This window comes from Rhinolophus ferrumequinum, chromosome 11 (genome assembly GCF_004115265.2).
Source record: "Rhinolophus ferrumequinum isolate MPI-CBG mRhiFer1 chromosome 11, mRhiFer1_v1.p, whole genome shotgun sequence".
Taxonomy (NCBI): Eukaryota; Metazoa; Chordata; class Mammalia; order Chiroptera; family Rhinolophidae; genus Rhinolophus; species Rhinolophus ferrumequinum.
In genome coordinates, this window is record NC_046294.1 from 16,626,730 (window position 1) to 16,649,531 (window position 22,802).

Consider the following 22,802-nt stretch of genomic DNA (forward strand, 5'->3'; position numbering starts at 1 on the left):
GCGTCCGGTATTTCCGCTTACGTCACGCGTCGCCACCGCCACTTCCGGCGCCTTCTCCTGGAGTCCGGGCAGCTCCGCGTCCCCGGCTCGCAAAGGGCCGGTTCTCTGAAGGTGCCGAAGGGTGGCCCGGAATGGGAGAATACAAGGATTGAGGGTTCGATAGAGCCCCGGGAGGAGCCGGGATATGGCGAAGGTGGGAATGAAGACGTGTTTCCTAGGCCGAGATCCCTCTGGATATCCGGCCCCCGCCAGCTGCAGGCGTCCAAGCGCAAGCATCTTTTTCCGCCTACTAGCTGGTGGAAGGGCAAGGGAGTTGGGGAACCGGGTGGTAAACAAAAGCATGTGAATTTTGTCCTGAAAGCCACTGAGAGTGTAAGATGCCCCTCCTGTGTTCCCATTGCAGGCTGTGCATACCTCGATCAGTAGCACTGCACAAGAGGGCGTGGGACCACGCCTTATCCTTCGTGGCTCTCCAGTGCTAAGCAAATTTTGCTTGAGTGAAAAGACCTAAGTTTCAGTCCAGACGCCACTATTTACTACGTGTATAATCAAGGGCAATTTCTCTTTTTCTTTATAACATGAGTATACCTCCTGTTGGATTAAATTAGATAGTGTATTTAAAGAATTTAGCATGATGCATGGAACGCAATAGAAACTCTAAATGTTAAAAGAGTGTCTTCTCTACACCTCATCTGAGTTCCTGAGAAACATCTTTAAAGTGGCCGTGTTAAACCATGTATCATACTCTGTGAAAATATCAAAAGTAGCACTGAATTAACTATTTTGTGTAAGTTATTCTTTAAGATCTATCAAAGTTTAGACACTGTGAAAGTATTTAAAATAAGCTTTGTTTATATACTGCTTACCTGCAGGGAGTTCGGTGTAACCCATCAATGTACCTATATGGTTGCTACGACCAAATCTAATTTTCGCAGCACCCATTATTCTTTGTTATACTTTGTGACGTTGAAGGAAAAATGATTTATCATAGAACTGAAAGGAGAGAACAGTAGCAAGGCCAGACTATAATTTTTACACCCTTCCTTCCCGCCATCAACTAGTAATTTGTCAGTGTCTGTTTCTGACTCAGGAAACTTGGCTTTATCTTCCAAAGGATGTAATTTCTTTCCTTTTCAATGATTGTGGTTTGAGAACAGGAACAAAGAAGTCTGGATTGAGAAGTCCCTAAAAGTAGTGATTAACGCCTCCAAGTAGAACACTTCTCAAACAATCAATACATGGCCCACTTGCATCCAAAATAAATGCATTTTTAACAGAACCACCTGTATTTTTACCAAGTGCCCAAGGTGACCCTGATACACAGAATGTCTGAAAATCTTCAGACATTTGTAGGGTGACAAATTGTTCTCGTTTGTCTGGGAATGATGGGTTTCCCAGGACACAAAACTTTTAAGTGCTAAAACCAGAACAACTCTGGGCAAACTGTTGATTACTCTAGATACATGTGAGTATATAGTATTAGAAACATGCTTTTGATGCATCTTGGCATCCTGGGTTTCCTCATTTCTGTTTGCAGTATTTGTTTTTATTAGGAGGTGGTGATGGAGACCACGGAGAGGGAATGGAAGTGAGGTGTGTTGCCAATTATTACTCTGCTTGCAATACTGGAACATTTCTCCTTTGCGATTTGGCCCATTGTTAAGCTTCATCAGTGGAGGGTGCTGGAGGGACAGGGGATAGGAGGAAAGGCTTCTTCTTCCAGATTCCAGTGTGCTCCTCTCTGTGGGAGGCTTTGCAAATGTACCTCTCTGTGGGCTGAATTGCCTTGTTAGTTAAATTTACAGTCTTGTTGTTTCTCTTGTGACGTTAAAGCATGAATTGGGAAGAAGTGGGATCCCAAAACTTGAAATAGGGACATCTGCTTGGGCCCAGATGAAACTGACAATCTTGAACACCCGAGTTACCCTGAGTTTCCCTTGGCAGTGGAAGTAGCTTGCAATCCTATGTCATGAGACTAGTTATTCTTTGCTTGAAAACCCTGGGAAACCCTCACCTGGAGCAGATGACTTGAAAAATACAGCATAGGTCTATACTTCCTGACGGGTGGGAGTGCTTCCAGATTTGTGCCTTAATGCTGCCTAGAGGTAGGTTATCCTAGAGCTACTTTAAAGTAGCTGCACTGTCTGCTATTTCTGTATTTTCAGTTTTCCTTTTTCCCTGTAGGTAATTCCCTATTACGGCTACTAGTATATTCCTGTTGGAATTACTACATAGTTTCTGTCTTCTATTTGAGTCCTGACTGTTACGGTATAATTGTGCTGTCAGAGATTGGGAGCAATGACCATAAGTGGCTGGCCCCAGGGTTAGCCTTTCAACTGTCAGTAATCGCTGTGCCACTGATTTGGACCCTTATGATCCCTGGCCCTTTGCTCTAGTGCTACTCTTGTTTCTCTACCTGACATAGCACTCCTAAAGTCCTAGTAGGTTGTGCTGGTTCGTTGCCTCACTGCTCCTCTGAAACCGGCGTTTCTCAACACATGGTTGGAAGACCATCGGCATTAGAGTCACGTGGGCTTGCTTATTAAAAAATGGATTCCAGGTCCCCATTGAGATTCCGACTTAACGGGTCTGGAGAAGGGCCAGGCAATTGGCAATTTTTCCAGGGCCTTGTTTCATTTTGCAAGAACCTTCTGAGTTCTTTATGCCTTGCCCAGCTGCCTGCTTTCTCCAGGTGCTCACTTTTCCACTCAATTATCTCATCCCCTGGATGGCAAAGCTGATATCTACTCTGAGTGCTGGTAGCTCTGAGAAATGATTTAGTTATTCTGGGTGAGCTACACTCTGCAGCCTATTTTCAGTTGCCGATTTTCACACCAGACCCTCGCCGAACATTCCCTGTTTCAATCATGTGCCACTTGCGGAGCGCCTGCTGCTGAATTCCTGAGAAAATCCAATCCAGGGAAAATGATGGCACAGCATGCTAATAGCTCTCAGTGAAGGTGTCACATAGAGGAATTCCTAGCCTGTGTCTCACTGCCAAAGGCTTAGTGGTTCCCATCTTGAGGACGGAAGGTGGGACAGGAATCTGCCAACTCTGCAGCGTATGTGTGTGGAGGCTTTCAAGTCTTGGCCAGCTTTAAACAACACTGAGGGAGAGAATATGCTTCCCCAGATTCCAGACAGGAACTCCTCCTGTTCAATGCCAGCAAGATTGCAGGTACTGCCAGAGATAAAATCTTCCAGGAGCCACAGTGTAAACTATGTAAGGTACAATTAAACAGGGTACTTGGATGTGAAATTGTGGAGAGCAGACACAAATCTGGGACGGGGGAGATCACTAGAGGTTATAGTCATCAATGAAATTTTTATGGCGAACTGGGAGTTATGGCAAGATTTTAAAGTATGTAGCATTAAGATGGCTCAAAGATATTCTGATAGGGGCACTGCCCTTTAAAAGAACAGACAACATTCTTATTTCTAAACAATAGCAAATAACATTAACATTTCTTGAGTGTCTTGCTTGCCAAGTGCTATTCTAATAACTTACGTGCAGACGCTGATCTAATTTTCAGAGCAGCCTTATGATATAGGTAGTATAAATATTAGTCCCATTTACAAAGGAGAAAACTGAACCATAATACTACATGACACCACCATCCCACTGCAAATACAGGGCAGAATGAAAGCCAAATTAGGAAAAACAGGCCTGTTCCTGGAATGATATATGGAGCCATCTCCTGAAACCTCAAAGCTAATTTCTTTCAATGACTTCCAAAGTGAAGGGTTTAAATATGAGAATTCTCCGTATGTTCTGCTCAATTTTTCTGTAAACCTAAAATGACTCTTAACTATACAATGTAATTTTTTTAAAGTCAATTTAAAATATCCAAATTGAAGCACACAGAGAAAAAAAGACGGAAAATTCAATGGAGGCTTCTAGCAGTATGGCTGAATAATACAACTAAATTCTGGCTAAATGAGAACAAACACACTGACTGACCCTCAAGTCCCTATGAATGCCAGTTAGAAGTTGTGTGTACGCCTCCTCTGTTCTCTGCAGAAAGTTAAAATTTTCCCTTTGTTCTATAGTATACCTATTATCTTACATCATACCGAGTCCCTACCTAGAAGAAATGTAAAACAAGTTATTACCAAAGTCCTGCAAAATGAATTTGTAACCACTCTATACAATTTAGTACAAGGCTGGAGTCATAAAAAGTGACATCTCCAAAGGCAAGAAAAACCAAACCAAAAGGGAAAAAAGGTATGAGAAACTGAAATCAGAGCTAGAAGCAGTGAGCAGTAAGAAAGTAAATTTTTGCAGCTTGTTGGAGGGTGGTCAAAAATTTGGTGTTGCCCCTTTGGAGAAACACCAAAACCAGCATTTGGAGCAAGAGAGTAACTCTTGGAATCAGTATGAGGTGAGAGAACTAAGCCTGAGACTCCTGCACTGAGTCAGGTACCTCCAGTGGAGCGAGAATGGTGCAGGTTGGTAGAGCTCCCAAGTTGCTGGCAGAAGCAAAAAAATTATTTTTGAAGAACATCTCAACTTAGTCCTCACACTTCTTCTCCAGATTAAAACCAACCAAACAGGACTTCAAAATAAAAATACCAAACACAGAAGAAAACAAACCACTGTGAATGACGGGCAGGAGAAATACAAACAATAGATTTACACTCTAAGAATTTCAGATAATGAAAATCATCAGATATGGAATATAAAATACCAATGTATAAAATACTTTCATAAAATTTTAAAACTGAATGTAAAAAATGAGCCAGCATTAAGAAACTATCAGGAATGACCAGCCATATTTAAACAAGAAGCAACTAAAACTTTTAAAAATGAAAAACATAACTGAAATGAAAAGCAAGGAATACCTTTAACAGCAGATCAAATATATGAAGAATGACAGAACTGGATGGAACGTAGATGCAAACAAATTATGTGGCATGCAACTCAGGAAGACAAGGGGGAAAAGACGAAGGTTATGAGTCAGAATGAAGATGACATAACTAGAAACTCAGACGGAGACAATTTTTCAGACGTGACAAAAGACATGAATTCTTAGAAGCAGGAAGCATAATATAAACCTGTAAGGATACATTTTTAAAATTCCACAGAGATACATTGTCATAATACTAAGCAACACCAAATCAAAAGGTATCTTTAAAAAGTCACCAGACATATCCTACATCACCTATAAAAAATGCCATAGACACTGACTTCTGAACGCCAGCAAGGGAAGCCAGAGTCAGGGAGATGATCAGGTACTTCATTCACGTTCGGATACCATTCACTCCAAGTCACATCATTCCTTATAAAAGAAAGATAGCACCAACAAAGAAAAAAAATGGTGCTAATTAAACTATGACATGCACCAGAAGAAAGGTCTGAGATGCAAGGGAGGTGTGCAAAGAAAAGTAACCTTGTGGTAGTTTATGTTATACCAACATGTTTGTATAAAATAATGATAACATCCAATTTATGGGGCTAGGAAAAACAAAATACTAGTCCACAGAAACAAGTAAGTCAGGAAAGGGTTGACCAGAATTATGTGCTAAAGACCATGTATTATTAAAGAAGGGGTTATGATTCCAGGTAACTTTAGGTTGAGTATGCACTGAAAAAGTTCAGGAGAAAACACAAGAAAAAGATAGAGTGCAAAACTTTCAAATCAGTATAGGGGGAGAAATGGAATAGAAAACAAACCAGTCAAGAAAGGAGGAAAAAGCATAGAAGACAGTAACCGATAGCACTAAATAATATGATAGAAGTTTTCGTGTTTTAGGAATCATAATAAATGCGATTGGAATCTATATAAAAGGCAGATTACAAAATTTTTAAAAATCCAGGTTTATTTGCCTTACAAGAGACAAAGCTAAAATAGAAACACGTAGAAAGATAGAAGGCAAAGTTTTGAAAAATACATACTACTAAATACTATCAAAATAAAACAGAGGTAACTCTATTGATACCACAGAAAACAGATTTTAACGTAAAAAGCACTAGCAATAAATATGTCACTACATGGTTAAAATAAAAGTTGAACTCCTCAAGAATACATAAGAATTCTAAAGTTTATTCATTTCACAAGATAGCCTCAAAACATATAAAGCAAAAATTGATAATGGGAAATTGACAAATTCGTGCTTACAGTTAGAGAATTCAAAACACCTCTCTCAATTACTAATAGGTCAGGCAAACAAGTTTGTCAAGATGTGGGAAGATTTAAACGCTACAAGATTGATGAAATGGACATACATAGAAAATAGAAGTAAACATTGTTCTAAGCAAATATGGTATATATAAAAATTTGGTCATACCAAGATATATAGGTAGTCTCATAAAATTTCTAAAAATAGGTAAAGTTTACATTTGGATTAGTTTCCTATGCTGCTATAACATCACCAGAAATTCGGTGGCGTAAAGCAGGGCTATTCTCTCACAGTTCTGGAGGCCAAAGGTCCAAAATCAGTTTCTAGGCTAAAATCAGTGTTGGCAGGGCCTGCATTCTCCAAAACCTCTAGGGGAGAATCCGTGCCTTACCTCTTCCAGCTTCTGGTGGTTGATGGCATTCCTTGGCTTGTGGCTGCATCATTCCAGTATCTGCCTCTCTGGTCACACTGTGTCCTCTTCTGTGTGTAATCTTTCTCTGCTTCCCTCTTACTAAGGATACTTGTGATTGTAGTTAGGGCTCATCTGGATAATCTCAGAAAACCTCAAAATCCCTATATTAATCATATCTGCAAAGACCCTTTTTAAAGTAACATTTACAAGCATATTGTTTTCTTTGTGCCAAGCTGGATTCTGTGCACTTCAAAAACACTAATTTTGTCTTACAACCACCTCTGAGATAGGTGCTATTAGTGTTCCCATTTTTCAGGTGGCAGAAATTAAGGCGGAGAAAGATTGTAACTTGTCCAAGCTGTAACACACATGTTCTCTGACCACAGTGCAATTATTTAAAAATCAATAATGGGGTTTGTAAAAACTTTATTTTGAAATAATTTAAGATTTACAGGAAATTTGCAAAAACAGGACAAAGAATTTCCATATACCCTTCACCTAGATTCTCCAAATGTTAATGTTTTACCACAGTTGCTTTATCATAATTTTTTCCTAACCTTTGGAGATTAAGTTGCATATAGAATGTGTCATTGTCCCTAAGTACTCTAGTATGCCTTTCCTAAAAAACAAGGACTTTTTCTTAGGTAACCACAGCACAATGATCAAACTCAGGAAATTAACATTGATACAGTGCTATTATCTAACCTACAGACCTTATTCAATATCACCAATTGTCTCAAAAATGTCCTTTATTAAAAAAAAAAATTTGTTTTCCTCAACCAGGATGCAAGCCAAGATCAGGCGCTACATTTACTTGTCAATTTCTTTAGTCTTCTTTAATTTGAAATGTTTGACAAATAATAGGCTTGTTATTTTGTAGAACATCCCTCAATTTAGGTTCTTCTTGTATTTCTCCTTAGTTAAGTCCAGGTTATACAATTGTGACAGGAGTACAATGTAAGTGATGTTATATCTTCAGTCCATCATATCAGAATGCGCATAAAATTGTCTTATTAATGGTGACACTAATACAAGTTATTTTTAAAGAAATACATTTATAAAAACTTAAATCTGTGTTTTTAAAAACACATTTCTAAATAATTCATAGGTCAAAGAAATCATAATGTAAATTTTTAAATATTAGCACTGAAGTGTGTGTATGTACACGTTTGTGGACCCCCCCCCACACACACACACTGTGGGGTGTAGCAAAAGATAATCAAATAAACTTAGAGCCTTAGATGTCAATGTAAGAATTAAAAAACCACTGAACATGAATGAAATACATGTCCTATTTATGAAAAAAGAAAAAAGAACAGAATAAACCCCCAGGAAGCAGGAGCACATAAAAAGAAAAGGGCAGAGAAGATCAGCAAAGCCAAAAGTTGGTACTTTAAAAAGATTAATAACATAGATGAACTTCTGACAGAATGGTCAAGGAAGACACAAAATATATCAGAAATGTAAATGTAAGTACATATCCAGCAGAAGCTTAAAAAATATTGAAGTCCTTGAGTTACTTGATGCTAATAAATTTGAAAAAAAATATGAGTAAATGCTTAAACATTTTTTTTCTTTAAAACTGACTCAAGGAAAAATAGAAACCCTGAGTGGTCTTAGTACCATTAAAGCAATCAGTGTAAAATCTTCCCACAAATAAATACTAGGGCCAGATGGTTCTTACCAACTTTCAAAGAAAAGATTGTTAAAATCTTTTACAGATTCTGTCAGAGAATAGAAAAATAAACAACACTCCCCAGTTCATTTAATAAAGTTATACACTTGATATGAAAACCAGGTAAGTATGAGAAAGACTGCAAGCCAATTTCCTAACTACAGATGTAAAAATTCCTAATAACTGAATTAAGCAGTATATAAAGATAGTGAAATGTGACCAAGAATGTAAAGGGAATTTAATACTAGAAAGTCACAGCCAAACTAAAGCAAGTTCTCTGAAATCTTCAGGGAACAGATCACCTAGTGTATACTTCAGTATGTACGGTATGTACTCTTAGCTCCTCTTGGAACATACCAAGTATGCTCTCTCCTTGGGCTCTTTGCACAGGCAGTTCTTCCTGACATGCCCTTCCCTCAGGTAACTGAAAGGTTCGCTCAAACCTGTCTGGCCAAAGGCCTGCGCACACGTAGGCCTGCTCTGAGTACATTGTTCAAAATCACAAGCCCCCACCCCCACCTCGACACACATCCATTCCCCATCCTCCTTACCCTGCTGCATTTTTTCCTGTATCACATGGCGCTTACACTACATTAGTGTTCCGTTTGCTTATTATCTGTCTCCCTCCTTTGCTCCCCCCGATCCCAGCTCAGAAGTATTGGGGCAAGAATTTTTGTCTGCTGTGTTCACTGCAGTTTCTCCAGCACCCAGAAGAGTAAATGGCAAATGCGTAGCACTCGATTAATACACACATGGCATGTCCAGAAACTGGTGACAAGAAAGACAAACTTGCCTTATATCCTTTTAGGATTACCTTGTGTAGTACCCAGTTTGCTTAGTGTTCAATGACACACATACAAGGAAAGTGGACAAAGTTGTAACATGTTCATTCCACTAAAATTTTTCATCTAATGGTTCACACTAGACACAATGTTCCATTTCTAGATGTCTTCATATAAATCTCAATAAAAAAGAATTACCTTTCCACAAGGGAATTTAAATTCTGTCCATATTTATATATTTTGCATCATGAGATGAGTGGCACAAACATGCAAATATAAAATATTAGAATGTCACAAAGTAGTGAGTATTGAATTTTTAAAATTAACTTAGTTTCCAACATATTAAATAAAAAAGCTTTGATGCATTTGTTTTGACATTGGTAACCTACAGAGCAAAGTAGCAGAATCCAGGACCACCTAAATCGCATGTAATTTTTTATGCCAGTAGACCTAAGAAATTATAGTACTACTGAAGCTCATTTCATTCTAAGGTATTATTATCACAATAAATTTTTTCTTCCATACTGAATCAGCACCATTTGTTTTGGTATCAGCTTTGATGTTCACTCCATATAAAGTTCAGTTCTAGTGTATTTCAATGCAATAAACATCAAATGAGAAATCGGAATTCATCTTTTCAGGACAGGACCACCTTTGAGGAAATGGAGACCAGTAATATCACCTTTAGCATTTATGAGGTGTGATCAAAAACTATGGTGAATATTTAAATTAAAAAAAATTATTACAGTAAAAGACACATTGCAATTAATCTCTCTCAGAACACTACCCTTCGCTTCAAACACACTTACCCCATTGTTCTTGCCACTTTCTGAAGCAGTTCGGGAAGTCCTCTTTTGTGTCTTTAGTCGTGCCTCGATGTCCTGAATCAATTCAAAACGTTTTCCTTTCATGGTCATTTTGACTTTGGGGAAGAGCGAGAAGTCGCACGGTGCCACATCCAGTGAATAAGGTAGATGAGGACACACCATAATGTTTTGATTTGACAGAAATTGCCGTACCAGAAGCAATGTGTAACACAGAGTCTTTCCATTGTGATCACACAATATGGCAAAAGCAGCTGCCGAGTGCCATCCAACGGAAAGGCAGGGATCTTCAATACAGGAAGCAATGTATCGAACCTTGGTAACAGTGTGACATGTTTCAACTTGTTCGGTGCCGTCAGTCGGGTGTGAACTACAGTTGAGAGAAGGTATGTTTTCAGTGCCGTACATCCTCCTCCATCATAACAAGACTCCATGTCACATTGCTTCTGGTACGGCAATTTCTGTCCAATAAAAAATTAGTGTGTCCTCATCCATCTTATTCACCGGATCTGGCACCGTGACTTCTGGCTCTTTCCCAAAGTCAAAATGACCATGAAAAGTAAACATTTTTGAATCAATTCAGGACATTGAGGCAGCCATGACAACACAACTGAAGACACTCACGAAAGAGGACTTCCAGAACTGCTTCAGAAAGTGGCAAGAACGATGGGATAAGTGTGTTTGAAGCAAAGGGAAGTATTTTGAGGGGATTAATGGCAATGTGTCTTTTACTGCAATACATTTTTCTGTATTTAAACATTCACTGTATTGTTTGATCACACTTTGTATTTATTTATTCCCCGTGCATGTGGGACTGACACAAGGACAATCAGAATGGCACAGATCATTATGTGTGCGGGACAGTTCCTCTCATGTCTCCCCCCATGCTATTTCACTGAAAGAACAATGAAAGAACACTAAATTAAAATCTGCTTTCTATGTTGTGAGGTAAGCTGATTCTACATAAATATTCAATAATACCATTTTCTGCTCTACTCTTTGGGTTCAAGCTTTAGCATACATCAGACTATAAAATCAAGTCAATATAAAGTTAAGTCTAAAAATTATGTTTCACTCTTCCGAAGGGTTTGAGAACACCAGTTTCTTTTAGTACACTCTTTCTTTCATGTGCCTGGAAACATAGATTTTTCATTTCGTCATCTTCAACCTTTAGTGTCAAATACAAGAGGCTATTTGCTAAGCTGAAGCAGTCAAATCCATAGCTCAGAAGTTTTGAGATTGCTAAGGTTTTTCCTAACCAGAATACAATTATTTTCTAACTGGATAAAAAGAATTTTGTATACTGTAAACCAATCCCTCCCGGCCTCTACCAACTCTCCACGAATAGCCAGCACCACCACAACCAACCAACCAACCAACCACTACGTGAAATCAAATGAAGTATTGCCCAGGTCACTATGGTTTCACCATGTCTACAACAAAATGAGAGAGAAAAAGGCAATGTGGTTTTCATAGAGTTAAATTTATTCAATTTAAATGACTATTCCTTATTCTGAAATTATGTTCTTCCTACTTTCTGTATGCTGAAAGGTCTTGTGTTTTATATAATGATGGTAATTTGGTTTTTCTGTTTTTGTTTTACGTCGTTAGCTGACAAAATTAAAAGCTAGGAACACATAAACCACCCAATTTAATTTTTTTTCTCCCCCTGAATTTACTGGTGCTGAAAACTCAGAGCCTTGGAACCACAGCCTAGGTAAAGACCTACTTTCCCGGTTGCATGTTTCCCAACATTGACTTATTGCTTGGCCCTTTCCCCAAACAAGTTATGTAGCAGGATAAAAGTAAGTCTTAATTTCCATTAAGCCAGGGTAAAGGGGGGTCTTAATTTCCAGCACCAAAGAAATATATTTTCAATCAACACCATGGTTGTATCATCTTTCATTAGAAGTAATTATATCAGTATCTATAGGGTACCAATTAAAAAATATATGCCACTTCTCTGATATCATTACTGTTCTACGAGTAGCCTGTTGGCACAGCTGTAAGCGGCATTAATGCAGTGTGGAAACTAGTGCCTAGGTCCAAGCAGGCTGCTTTCCTGGGTCAGGCTTCAGCGACACCATCGGTGGCTGCCAGTCTAATGTACATTTGGTCCTGTTTTCTTTGTAAATCATACCATATAGCATTCAGTATTTACATACATTTAACTGAGAAGAAAATGTATTAGAGAAAACCATATTTTCATGGGCTTCGTGGGTCAAAAATTCCCTATTTCATGAATTATTTTTGTGTCATTAGCTAGCTACCTTTGAGAAAGAACAGTTCTGTATAAATGTATAAACTGGGACATGCTTTTAGAGAACCTCACAAAGAGCTATGTACATTGCAGGATGTCCTCCCATAAGAGAGGCAATTGACCTCCACCCCTGAAAGTGTTAAAAACAAGAAAGAGTAGCTGGCCATGACTTTTTAAAGAATGTTTCAGAGGAAATACAAGAATCATCATCATTGGCATTTGGGGCCAGATGAAAATGTGGACTCTATCATTCTATGATTTGTTATCATCCTGCTTCTGCCTATTAAGCTGTTCTTGCTAATATTAATTCTATATCCAATTGATATGAGCATTTATGTTAAACTTCAAAATAATTCCTAGTAGCATCCAGAATATATGCCAGGAACTCCTGAAAGAAATTTCTGCTTTCTTGCCAATTCTGACCACATTTAGCCCTATTAGTAACGATTCAAATGACAGCTGAAGCTCTTGGAGCTGGTGGGCGACTCGCAATGAACGTGCCCAGGCTGGAGCATCCAGCCACGTCACTCCATGCGCTTATCAATGCTTAGTTCTTCTTGGCCTTCCTCAGATAGCGAGCCCGCGTAGACTTGACAGAACGCATGATGACATTAAAATATAACCACGAAGGCAAGGTTGAGATTATTGTACCCTAGAAAAAGAAATGGAGAGATATGTAATGATAGCCTAAAATTTGAGCTAAATTAAAGCACATGATCATGTTTTACTATAACACCGTTTTATTTATAGGTAGATTTTTAAAGTTCTTGAGTGTTTAAAATAAAATGGATGACTCATTAGTAAGTCTAGACAATATATACGTGTTGTTATATCACATGCTATTTTGTGACTCCATGGGAAAGAAAACCCCAAACCCACGTACTGATTGGGACTTAAAAATCTACCTACCATAAGAGAATGGACCGGGTATCCATTGGTTCGGGATTTCCAACCCACTGTTTTCATTGCAGACTTCACAAACATCTCTGGAGAAGGTGTCTGCAAAGTTGGCTTTCGGATTTTCGTCATTTTCGTAGCTACAAAGTATGGCAGGACACTCTAGAAGGGCAACCCCCCCACCCCCCCAAAAAAGCCATTGATTAACAAGGCCATAAACTTGGAATTCACAGTGATGCTTGATTGCTCTGAGTGGCAGAAACATCTATTTCATCCATTCAGTGGATGAAATATAAAGTTTGTGTCTTTAGAGAGAGAGAAAAAAAAGAGAAGCAGCTATCTAAAGCCAGCGTGACAGAACACACGACATAAAACAAACTGTAATAAATCAATCTTTCAATAAAACAGAATTTGATACTAGAGAAAGTGTTAAAAACAAGCAGAAAATACTTTCTGAACCTTTAAAAAGAAGGCATTACACAAACCTAAAAAGCACAGTTTCAAGACACACTGCTCTTTCTACTCTGACTGAACAGAACCACCAAGTAGGAGGTTTCTGACATCTCATCCTCCTAAAGAGAGAATACTAATTTTCTCCCTCATTTACGGTTAATTAAGCTTGTTCTATCAGCTTTGGTCCCTATACAATAAACATTTCACTTTCTCAGCCTAGGGCTACCACTTTTCTTCCTTAGTTTCTTACCAATCTGCTTTTGAGTTTCTTTTCTTTTTTCATATATTGGGGTAACATTGATTAATAATATTATATAAATTTCACGTGTACAACTGCTTCTGAGTTTTATAAATTTTGCTATTGATAAGAGAGGACTACCTCCCTTTACTTCTTTTTCCTTTGTTGGGGAGAGAGTATAACAATATGGAAACAGCTTAAGTAACTAAAAGACACTTGACAGGAGTGGTGTGGGATGACAAATCTGAACATTCCCTGTTAGAGGAACTTAACTAGTGTTAGGTTCTTGATTGCTTAGGCTGCTGACATTTTGCATATGCTTAACCCTTTAGTAAGGAAACCCTACGAAAACGAGTCTTGACTCATGATATAAGAGGTTCTTTCTATAGTTTGAAATAACTTGGGTATGGATGTTCACCCAAAAGCGACTGTATTCTGTTTAATCTCACGTGTGGCAAGAAAGGGTATGAATTACAAAACTTCTATTAAAGAGTATCTGTTCCAACACATGGTGGTCAAAGTCAAAAACATCATCACCAGAGGTAGAAGTAAAATTGAGATGTATTTCACACTATGGATTTCTTTCCTGCTGAGAGGGCTGGAAAGAGTCTTCCCATGTCTCTTAAGATTTTTGTTTCTTTGTTTTATGTTTTGTGTTTTTCTCACTCCCAAGAATGGGTCAAGAAATACAACCGACCCTCCTTAACAGGTGAGCTAGAACTTCAGCCTGCCTGTTAGGAACCGAGAACCTAAGGGCCTAACTACTGTCACTCACCGTCTTTCTGTCCCTTAGTCCCTGCAACCACAAACCCACACCCAGTAAATTAACATTCCCAATGTACCTCAACACCTGAGCCAAATGTGATTACGTGACTTTTGGTTTTGGAGAATCTGTTTATTGCAATTACCACTATACCCTTATCCCTCACTTAATGAACAAAAACCTTTGTCAAAAAGGTCTTTAACTTTAAAAGCCTGTTGCCGCAAGGATACAATGTATGAGCACAAACCAAAGAGAGATCTCCGACTAACACACAGTATGAAGTGCAGAGAGTTCAATGACGCTCTCACAATGGGTAAGGGAAGAAAAGTTAGTTCACCAAGCTGAGGAGCAAACAAAACCAAAGGGAGTATATGCATGTACTCTGTCTCAAATAATGAAGGGATGTAAGCAAAACCACGTCATATCTCTATGCCTCAGATTTCCTGGTTACAAAAAAGTGAAGATTAAAAAACTTTTCCCATATATAGATCACAAACCTGCTAAGGGTACTGTAAAGTTTGGCGCTTCTCTCGAGATAAAGATGGTCTGATAGCTCCCAATTACATAATGATATTCTAACTCTTCCTCCCCCACACATATGGCATAAACTGGACTATTTTGATCCTGTAGAGGAATTAAGTCGCACTGCCTGGCTGAACCACTTGAGGGTGCCATAAGTTAACTCATCGTTCAGCTAAACCATCCAGACAGTAGTCCAGAGAGCCTCCTGGCTCTGAAGGTGGAGACAAGGCACATACCCAGGAATTCCAAGTCAGGTTTTCCCAACTAAGAAATGTAAATTCTGTTCTGAAAAGGGTATCTATTTTCCACAATGGATTAACGTCAAGGTGATTAGTGTGCCCTAGGAGAGGATGGAAAGGATTCAGAGTGAAGTCACTTTGGAGCTGAGCCTTAAATGAAGTGGAGGAGTTTGCCAGGTAAACAAGTGAGGAAAGGACATTTTGGATACTGGGAACAGCAGGAGCAAAGAAAAGGAGCCACGAGAGAGTGTGATGTTCTCAGGGAACTGTACGCAGTTCAGGATGGTTCGAACATCAGGTATGTGTGAAGCAGGAGGAAGGCTAGGCAGTACCGAAAACCAAATCTAATCACCGGACAGCATCCACTGCTGGAACGTAAGCTCTATGGAGACATGCTCTTATTTGCTGCTACACTGCCAATGCTTATAACAGCACCTATTGATGACAGCCATTCTGACAGGTGTCAGGTGATACCTCACTGTGGTTTTTCATTCGCATTTCTCTGACAATAGTGCTGCTGAGCATGTTTTCATGTGTCTCTTGTCCTCTTTGAAGAAATGTCTATTCAGGTCCTCTGCCCATTTTTCAATTGGTTTGGGGTTTTTTTTGGAGGGAGGGTGTTGAGTTCTTTATACAAAATAGTCATAGGAATGTAAAGTACAGGCAATATAGTCAATAGTACTGTAGTAACTAAGTATAGTGCCAGGTGGGTACTGGGCTGATGGGGGGAGAGGGCGTCAGTTTGTAAATTATGTGGAGATTTCACCCCTGTGCTGTACACTTGAAATTAATACAAAATAAAGTTGGATGTCAGCTATAATTGAAAAATAAAATTAAAAAAATTTAGAAAAGAAATAACAGAAAGGTACCTAGCACATAATAAAAGCATAAAGAAAAACTATTGAATAAATCAGCAACGGAACACTTCGGTATGGACAACGATGAAAAATAGCACCGGGGGCCCGTTCCACTGCTGTGGTCGAGAAAATTAATGATACCAGGAAGTGGACAATGTAATATATGAACGAGTTTCAACCAAAATTTTAAATACTCTAAAGTGTAAGCAAGATCATCTGTCTAAACAAAGGCCAACTTACAGGTCTAGCTACTTGCCCAGAATTTCAAAAGGAGTATTTCAAGTTACGTAAAAGTCAAGAAATACCTCACATGTCAAAATGTCATCCAGGTACATCCTTACGTAATTAAACAAAAACCCAATAAGCAATAATTAATCCATCTTCCTGCTTACACAGGGAAACATTACAGTGAATAGGTCAGGAAGGTACCTATACTTTTATAGGAAGTATTTTAGGCCGAACAAATTTTCAAAGTTGCTTAAAGCCCAACAATTTGCCATTATAAATACTGCCAGCTTGAAACAACCTGGACCTTCACAGATGTGGGCTACAGATGTGGGCAAGTGTCTTGGTCTTCATATTAGAATCCCAAACTGAAAATAATTAACGAAGCCACAAGGCAAACCTGATGTTTTGTCCTTGCTCAGCTTATTTTTTTTTTTTAAAAAAAAACATCCCTGGAGACAACTTGGTATCTTTTCTCTCACCCACTGGAGTAGCCTGCTGAGGTGTGTGGCCTTCACAGAACAATTCGGAAGGACTCTGATTCAGAACGGAAAGGCTACTACGACTTAAATGCCATGGAGTGGTGGAAAGATGCATGCCCAACGGTGCATGGCGGGTATTTAAGGATCAAACACTGGATCCTGTAACTTCACATGGTCGAGCATCTTTCCTGTAGTCATCTGTGGACTACACGTGCCTTCTCGAATTTAAAAACTGACCAGGACAGTTCACACCCATGCTTTGGAAAACATGGATCCAAAGGCTACAATCTATTTGCACAATACGGTATTCTAGACATGGTGTCGAATCTGCCTTTTATGAGCATTCAATTCACCAGTGTAGCTGGTGCAGATTCTTAAGGCAGAGGCTGCAGCTTCTATGAGGCACTCGAGAGAACTTTTCTTCCTTAAGTCTGTATTCGTTTTCCACTTCAGGATCTGGTCAATTAACAAGAGCAGGGAAGAGTTCTGTACTCTTCACAATGATCAATGTCGTAAAAGACAAAGGCTGTGGATGAAGTCCAGATTAAAGAAAACTAGAGGCACAGGACAACTATCTAAAACCTGGTCCTCGGATGGAAAAAATGCTCTAAAGAATACTATGGGGATTACAAGTTGGAATACAAATGGAAAATTAGATAAAAATAGTAAATCAATGTTAACTCTAAAGTTGGTAACTGTATTGTGGTTGTAGAAGAGATTCTCCTTATTCTTTGGAAATACACACTAAAGTATTTAGAGGTAAAGAACCATGAGACATGCGACTTACTTTCCAATGATAAAAAAATGGAGTAAAACATTAACAATCAGTGATTCCGAGTAATGGGTATTCATTCAGGCATTCTTTGTACTATTCTTATCCTTACCACTTCGCTGTAGATTTGCAATTATTTCCAAATAGAAACTTTCTAAAGCAACAGGAAGGCTTGTGAAAGCTTTACGGAGTAAGAATTCAAGAAGTATAATTTTAGGGTGCCATCTTAGTGTTCGTCAGTTCTTGCATGTTCAGCATTAATGGTTAGTCGGTACAGGACACAGAGGGGTCTAATACTGAGGCCCATCAACTAGCCGGTCAGATGACTTACGACTTTGCCCTTTGAAAGAGTGAAGCGTAACTGTGACTGTGCTTTAATTATAGGGTAATCATGAGAAGAGATAGTCCACCCTGACAGAGCACACTCCTGATAAGGTTTACAAGAATGTACTTCTTCTTATCCTCTATTCAAAAATCAATAGAGCCTATCGGGCCCAAATTCACTTCCAGGGAACTTATATCACGTCTTGTCGCTACTCTTTATTTGCATTTCCAGGAAATGCTCATATAATGGCAAATCTGAATTCATGAAGGAAATTTTAAATGCTCTTACAAAACTATAGGAAACAAGTTGAGGGAAAGGTGGGAAGAGAAAAAGCAAAGGAAAAACATAGTAATAAGGAATTGAACATAGAACCACCTAGAATTTGAAAGCCATGCTCTCTTCCTCTGCCCAAAGAGCAATCCAATGTACATTCACATGGAGGTAGGCCGAAAGAGATAGCTTTCCTCCCCAAGACTAGAAGAAACTGAAATTTGGCAACATTGCGTTAGCCTGGCAGCCCTCTAGATATACAGATTGAAAACTCAAGACCAGAGGCATATGGGAGCAACACAAGAAGCTTAAAAGGCCTTCAAAACAGATGCCTGTGTACTGCAAAGCACGGCCATGTATAATCGGAGTCCTCCGTGACATCAAGCAAAAGGCAGGTCTCTAGTGTGCCATGAATTAGCAACAGAGACTAGATAAAGAGCCCAGCTGTCAAGACTACAGTGAACGGGGTGGGGGGGAGGGCCAGACAGCATCAGGCAGGGGTACTTAATAAATACAAAAGCAGAAGGGAGGGCATCACCGAATGTGCCAAGTGGTGAGATAAGGTTTCCCAGAGCAGGTGAACTGTGGCCTGAGTCCAGAAAGATGGAGGGGGTCCCAGGCTCAGATGTGAAGGGACCAGGAGGACAGGTGGAGTGTAGATTTAGAGAGGAGTTCGGTAAAGGGCATGCCAGCAGAGAAGTCAGCCACTGGCGCTGCCAAGGGTAGGGCAAGGCCTAGGCACCACCTTGTCCACTCTGGCTGGAGCACAGGGTGGGATAATGGAGGGGCAAGACAGGCGATGGCCCTATGGCGTCTGAATTCAATCCTCCACATGATGGGTAGCCACTGGAGGACGACGAAGGAAAGCAACATTACCTGACTTGGATTGTAACGAGATAACCCAGGAAACAGCACGTGGGATGGAGCGGAAGGGGAAAGGAGCTGGTAAAGACTCCTAGTCCCAACATTGTGCAGACATAAACCACCACCAAAGAGCCAATCATTTTTAACCCTACGCTTCATTTAGACCGGATCTTTTTTGTCCGTCTGGTCAGAACTGACACAAGACTTCAGCATTCTGATGTGTTCACACAGAAATGACAACTGTCCTTTCCCTCACCAACATAGGAATTTTTATTTTTTCACCAAATTCATTCTCAATTTAAACCCTGAATGAATTCATATGAAGGAAGACAATGATCGATGAAATTACATAATGCATACTTCATTATTAGGGAAAATGAAAAGAATCAAAATACAGTATTTTGGAAAACAAGTGCTAATGTGTTTTTGTAGTAGCTTCTAATCACAACAGATTCACAGGCAGTAAATCTGGAGAAAAGACCTTTGAGAGAAATAAGTTGTGGGAATGAGAGAGGAATCAGTCTTGTATAGTCATAGAATTTTAGAAATCACTCATCTGTGCTCACAAAGTCTAATACTTCCTTTTGTCACTGAAACAGTTGCAGCTTCTGGTCACACGGTCGGTGGACTAAAGGACTCCTGCCTAGTCTCAGTAGGTGTTTAAAATTTTTTAAATTAATAGCATGATTACAATAGGTTCATCAGAATGAAAAAATGGCACATTAAGCAGCATTGATGCCTTACCTCCCATGAATGCTTTACTGTTCCTTGTTAGCAAAGCACAACACATTCTACAGCTCTGAGCTACTAGCACTGAAATGACTGGTGTCAAGGAAGGGAGAAAGGGCGAGTGTGGTAGTTTAGTATAAAAGTCATGGTTCTCGAAAACCCTGTCCTCCCCAATGCAGCCTCTGTTTACAGGCCGTTGCAAGTCAGAATAACACCAAAGGGCTCTGACATCTAAGGGTCCCTTGGGCAAGACCTCAGGTGGGGGGGGTTAAAGGAAGCAGGCTCTAAGTTGACCCCGGAAGATGACAAAACATTGACCGCACCCTTCCTCTAACTACTAGCCCCTCTTGCTGTGGGTGACGGAGCACCAGTATCTACTCAAAGAAGGAAAAGGTTTAGAAGCTACATCTAGATAACACTTAGGTCCCTCTTGACTGTCTAAAGATACAAGGGAAGAAAGGAGCTAAGCAGTCAGGCACCTTCTGGTTCCATCGCTACTTGAGCACAGGTGGGTCCAACTCATCGCTGTCCCCAGGGCCTGGAGCGTGTGGGTAAGAGCAAAGGCTTTGCTGCCAGACAGACTCGGGCCTGAGTCCTGGTGCAAAGTGGGCAAGTGGCTTATCCTCTCTAAGCCTCAATTTCCGTAAATGTAAAGATGATGATGGTGATGATCACACCACCTTATGAGAGCATATGAGATGCAAGGAAATAAGTGGATACACACGAAGTGCGTAGCCCTGTGCCTGGAAAAGTATCCCCTCAAATATTAGCTATTACTATGACGACTGATCATCTGGGGCTTCGGGGTACAAAAAACGCAATAGGAATGAAAGCCGACAGGAAGGAAAGCCGTAGTGAACACTGGGTATGTGAAGAGGTGGGGGCAGGTGGTGGGGCGGAGCAGAAAAGAGGTAAGAAATGCAACTTCTCCCAAGACACTGTTCACAATATGCCTGAGCATGGAAAGACTGTGACCCATTATTTCTTTGTGTTGAACAATAGCTGATTTGAGATAGAGACCCATAAAAACTCCTACATTTGCTCCCTCTTCTGTTTTGTATTGTATTTTCACAGCATTGTATCTGGTAGCTACATAATAAAAATCAAAGGTCTCTATAAAAATTAAGTCAAAATGGAACAAAGGCCTAAATGTAAAAGCTAAAACTATAAAACTCTTGAAAGAAAACATTGGTGGAAAGCTTCACGACATTATACGGTGGTATTTCTCGGATATGACACGAAAAGCACAAGCAACTAAAGAAAAAAAATAAACTGGACTACATCAAAATTAAAAACTTTTGTGCATCCAAGGGCACTATCCATAGAGTGACAAGGCAACTCACTGAGTGGGAGGAAATATTTGCAAAACATACTATCTAATAAAGGGTTAATATCCAGACTATACAGAGAACTCCTACAATTCAACCATAAAAAGCAAACCACCTAATTTCAAAATGGGGAAAGGATTTGATGGCGCATAAAGCACTTGAAAAGGTGCTCAACATCATTCGTCATTAGAGAAATATAAATCAAAATGACAATGAGATACCACTTCATACCTATTAGGATGGTTATTATTTAAAACAACAACAACAAAAAAACCCAGAAAATAACAAGTATTGCTGAGGATGTGGAAAAACTGAAATCCTTGTGCACTGCTGGTGGGAACGTATAATAGGGCAGCAGCTATGGAGAACACTAAAGCAATCCACCCCCCTTCAAAAAAAGAATTCCTGTGTGCTCCAGCAATTCCACTTCTGCGTACATAGACAAAAGAACGGAAAGCAGAGTTTCAAACAGATAGGTGTACACCCATGTTCGGAGAAGAATTATTTACAGCAACTGAGAGGTGGAAGCAACACACGTGTCCATCAACACATGAATGGATAAACACAAGTGGTCTCTACAAACAAAAGGGAATACTATTCAGCCTTAAAAAGGAAGGAAATTCTGATACGTGCTACAACGTGGACGAATCTTGAAGACATCATGCGGAGTGAAATAATCCAGTCACAAAAACACAAAGACGGTATGATTCCATTCACATGAAGTACCTAGAGTAGTCAAATTCACAGACAGAAAGGTGTCAGGGGCTGGGGGAAGGGGAAACGGGGAGTTATTGTTTACTAGATACAGAGTTCCAGTTGTGGAAGATAAAAACATTCTGGATGGTGATGATGGTTGCACAACAGTGTATATGTACTCAATGCCACTGAACTGAACACTTAAAAATGTGTACACGGTGTTTTCTGTTATGTATATTTTACCACAATTTTCAAAGAATTAAAAATCACAACCATATCTAGATCATCCCAGCGTATGCCATCATCCTTGGTTTGTGAAGACAGTTATGTTCAGCCCTCTACCCTCTCTTGTGGCTATTACACAGTGGCTTTGGAACAGTCACGGCACAACTTGCATACCTGGCAGCTGAGAGATATTGATAGTCTAATTCTCTCAAAATAAAACTGTAAGAACTTACAATAATTATGCTTCAACAGTTTACACTACATTCAGTTCTACTGTGGGGATCCCTACTTAACAATTCTAGGGAATAATTTCTTAAAATCTAGACTTAAAGCGCATAGAGAAAAAAGACACCATGTCTTTGAAAGTGTGCTAACGTCACATTCGCTTCCTTAGAAACGGGATTTTCTTTCGTTGCCAAGATGGCAACAGTTGCTGTGGAAACCACACAAAAACAGGAATACTTAACTGAAACAAACTCTACTCACCTGCACAAAGATGCCCTTGCTCCTATATTCCTCATGGAGGCACCGAGAGAAGAAATCTACAAAAGCCTGGGCGGGGGTGGGAGTGAGAAGAAACCACAGATGCATTACATCAATATGCCTGATCTGTAGCCATGGAAACAAAAATAATAAACTAACCATTTAATGCTATAGTTTCTAATCATTTTTTTTTTATTTCAAATGCAGAAGAGACCTTTAAAAAAACACCGCAAGTCGGTTTTATCTGCCACTAAATTAAGTATTCTCTTACCAAATATAACATCCAGATCAAATTTTGATTTAACTGGGAAAGGTTCTCTTTTTCTTTTTTCGGAAAATTACTCTCCAAGAAGAAATATTT

At 39.5% G+C, this 22,802-nt stretch overlaps 1 protein-coding gene across 1 annotated transcript in view; it reads right to left on the reverse strand.

Annotated features, from left to right (window-relative positions):
• Positions 1–11,277: 11,277 nt before the first annotated feature.
• HSD17B12 (hydroxysteroid 17-beta dehydrogenase 12) overlaps positions 11,278–22,802 on the reverse strand; it is a 138,296-nt gene continuing 126,771 nt past the window's right edge. The window contains exons 9-11 of the mRNA XM_033120422.1: positions 22,445–22,510; positions 12,983–13,132; positions 11,278–12,725 (exon numbers count right to left, since the gene is read on the reverse strand). Coding sequence (XP_032976313.1) covers positions 12,621–12,725; positions 12,983–13,132; positions 22,445–22,510 — 321 coding nt within the window. The 3' untranslated portion in view covers positions 11,278–12,620. The remainder of the gene's footprint in view (positions 12,726–12,982; positions 13,133–22,444; positions 22,511–22,802) is intronic.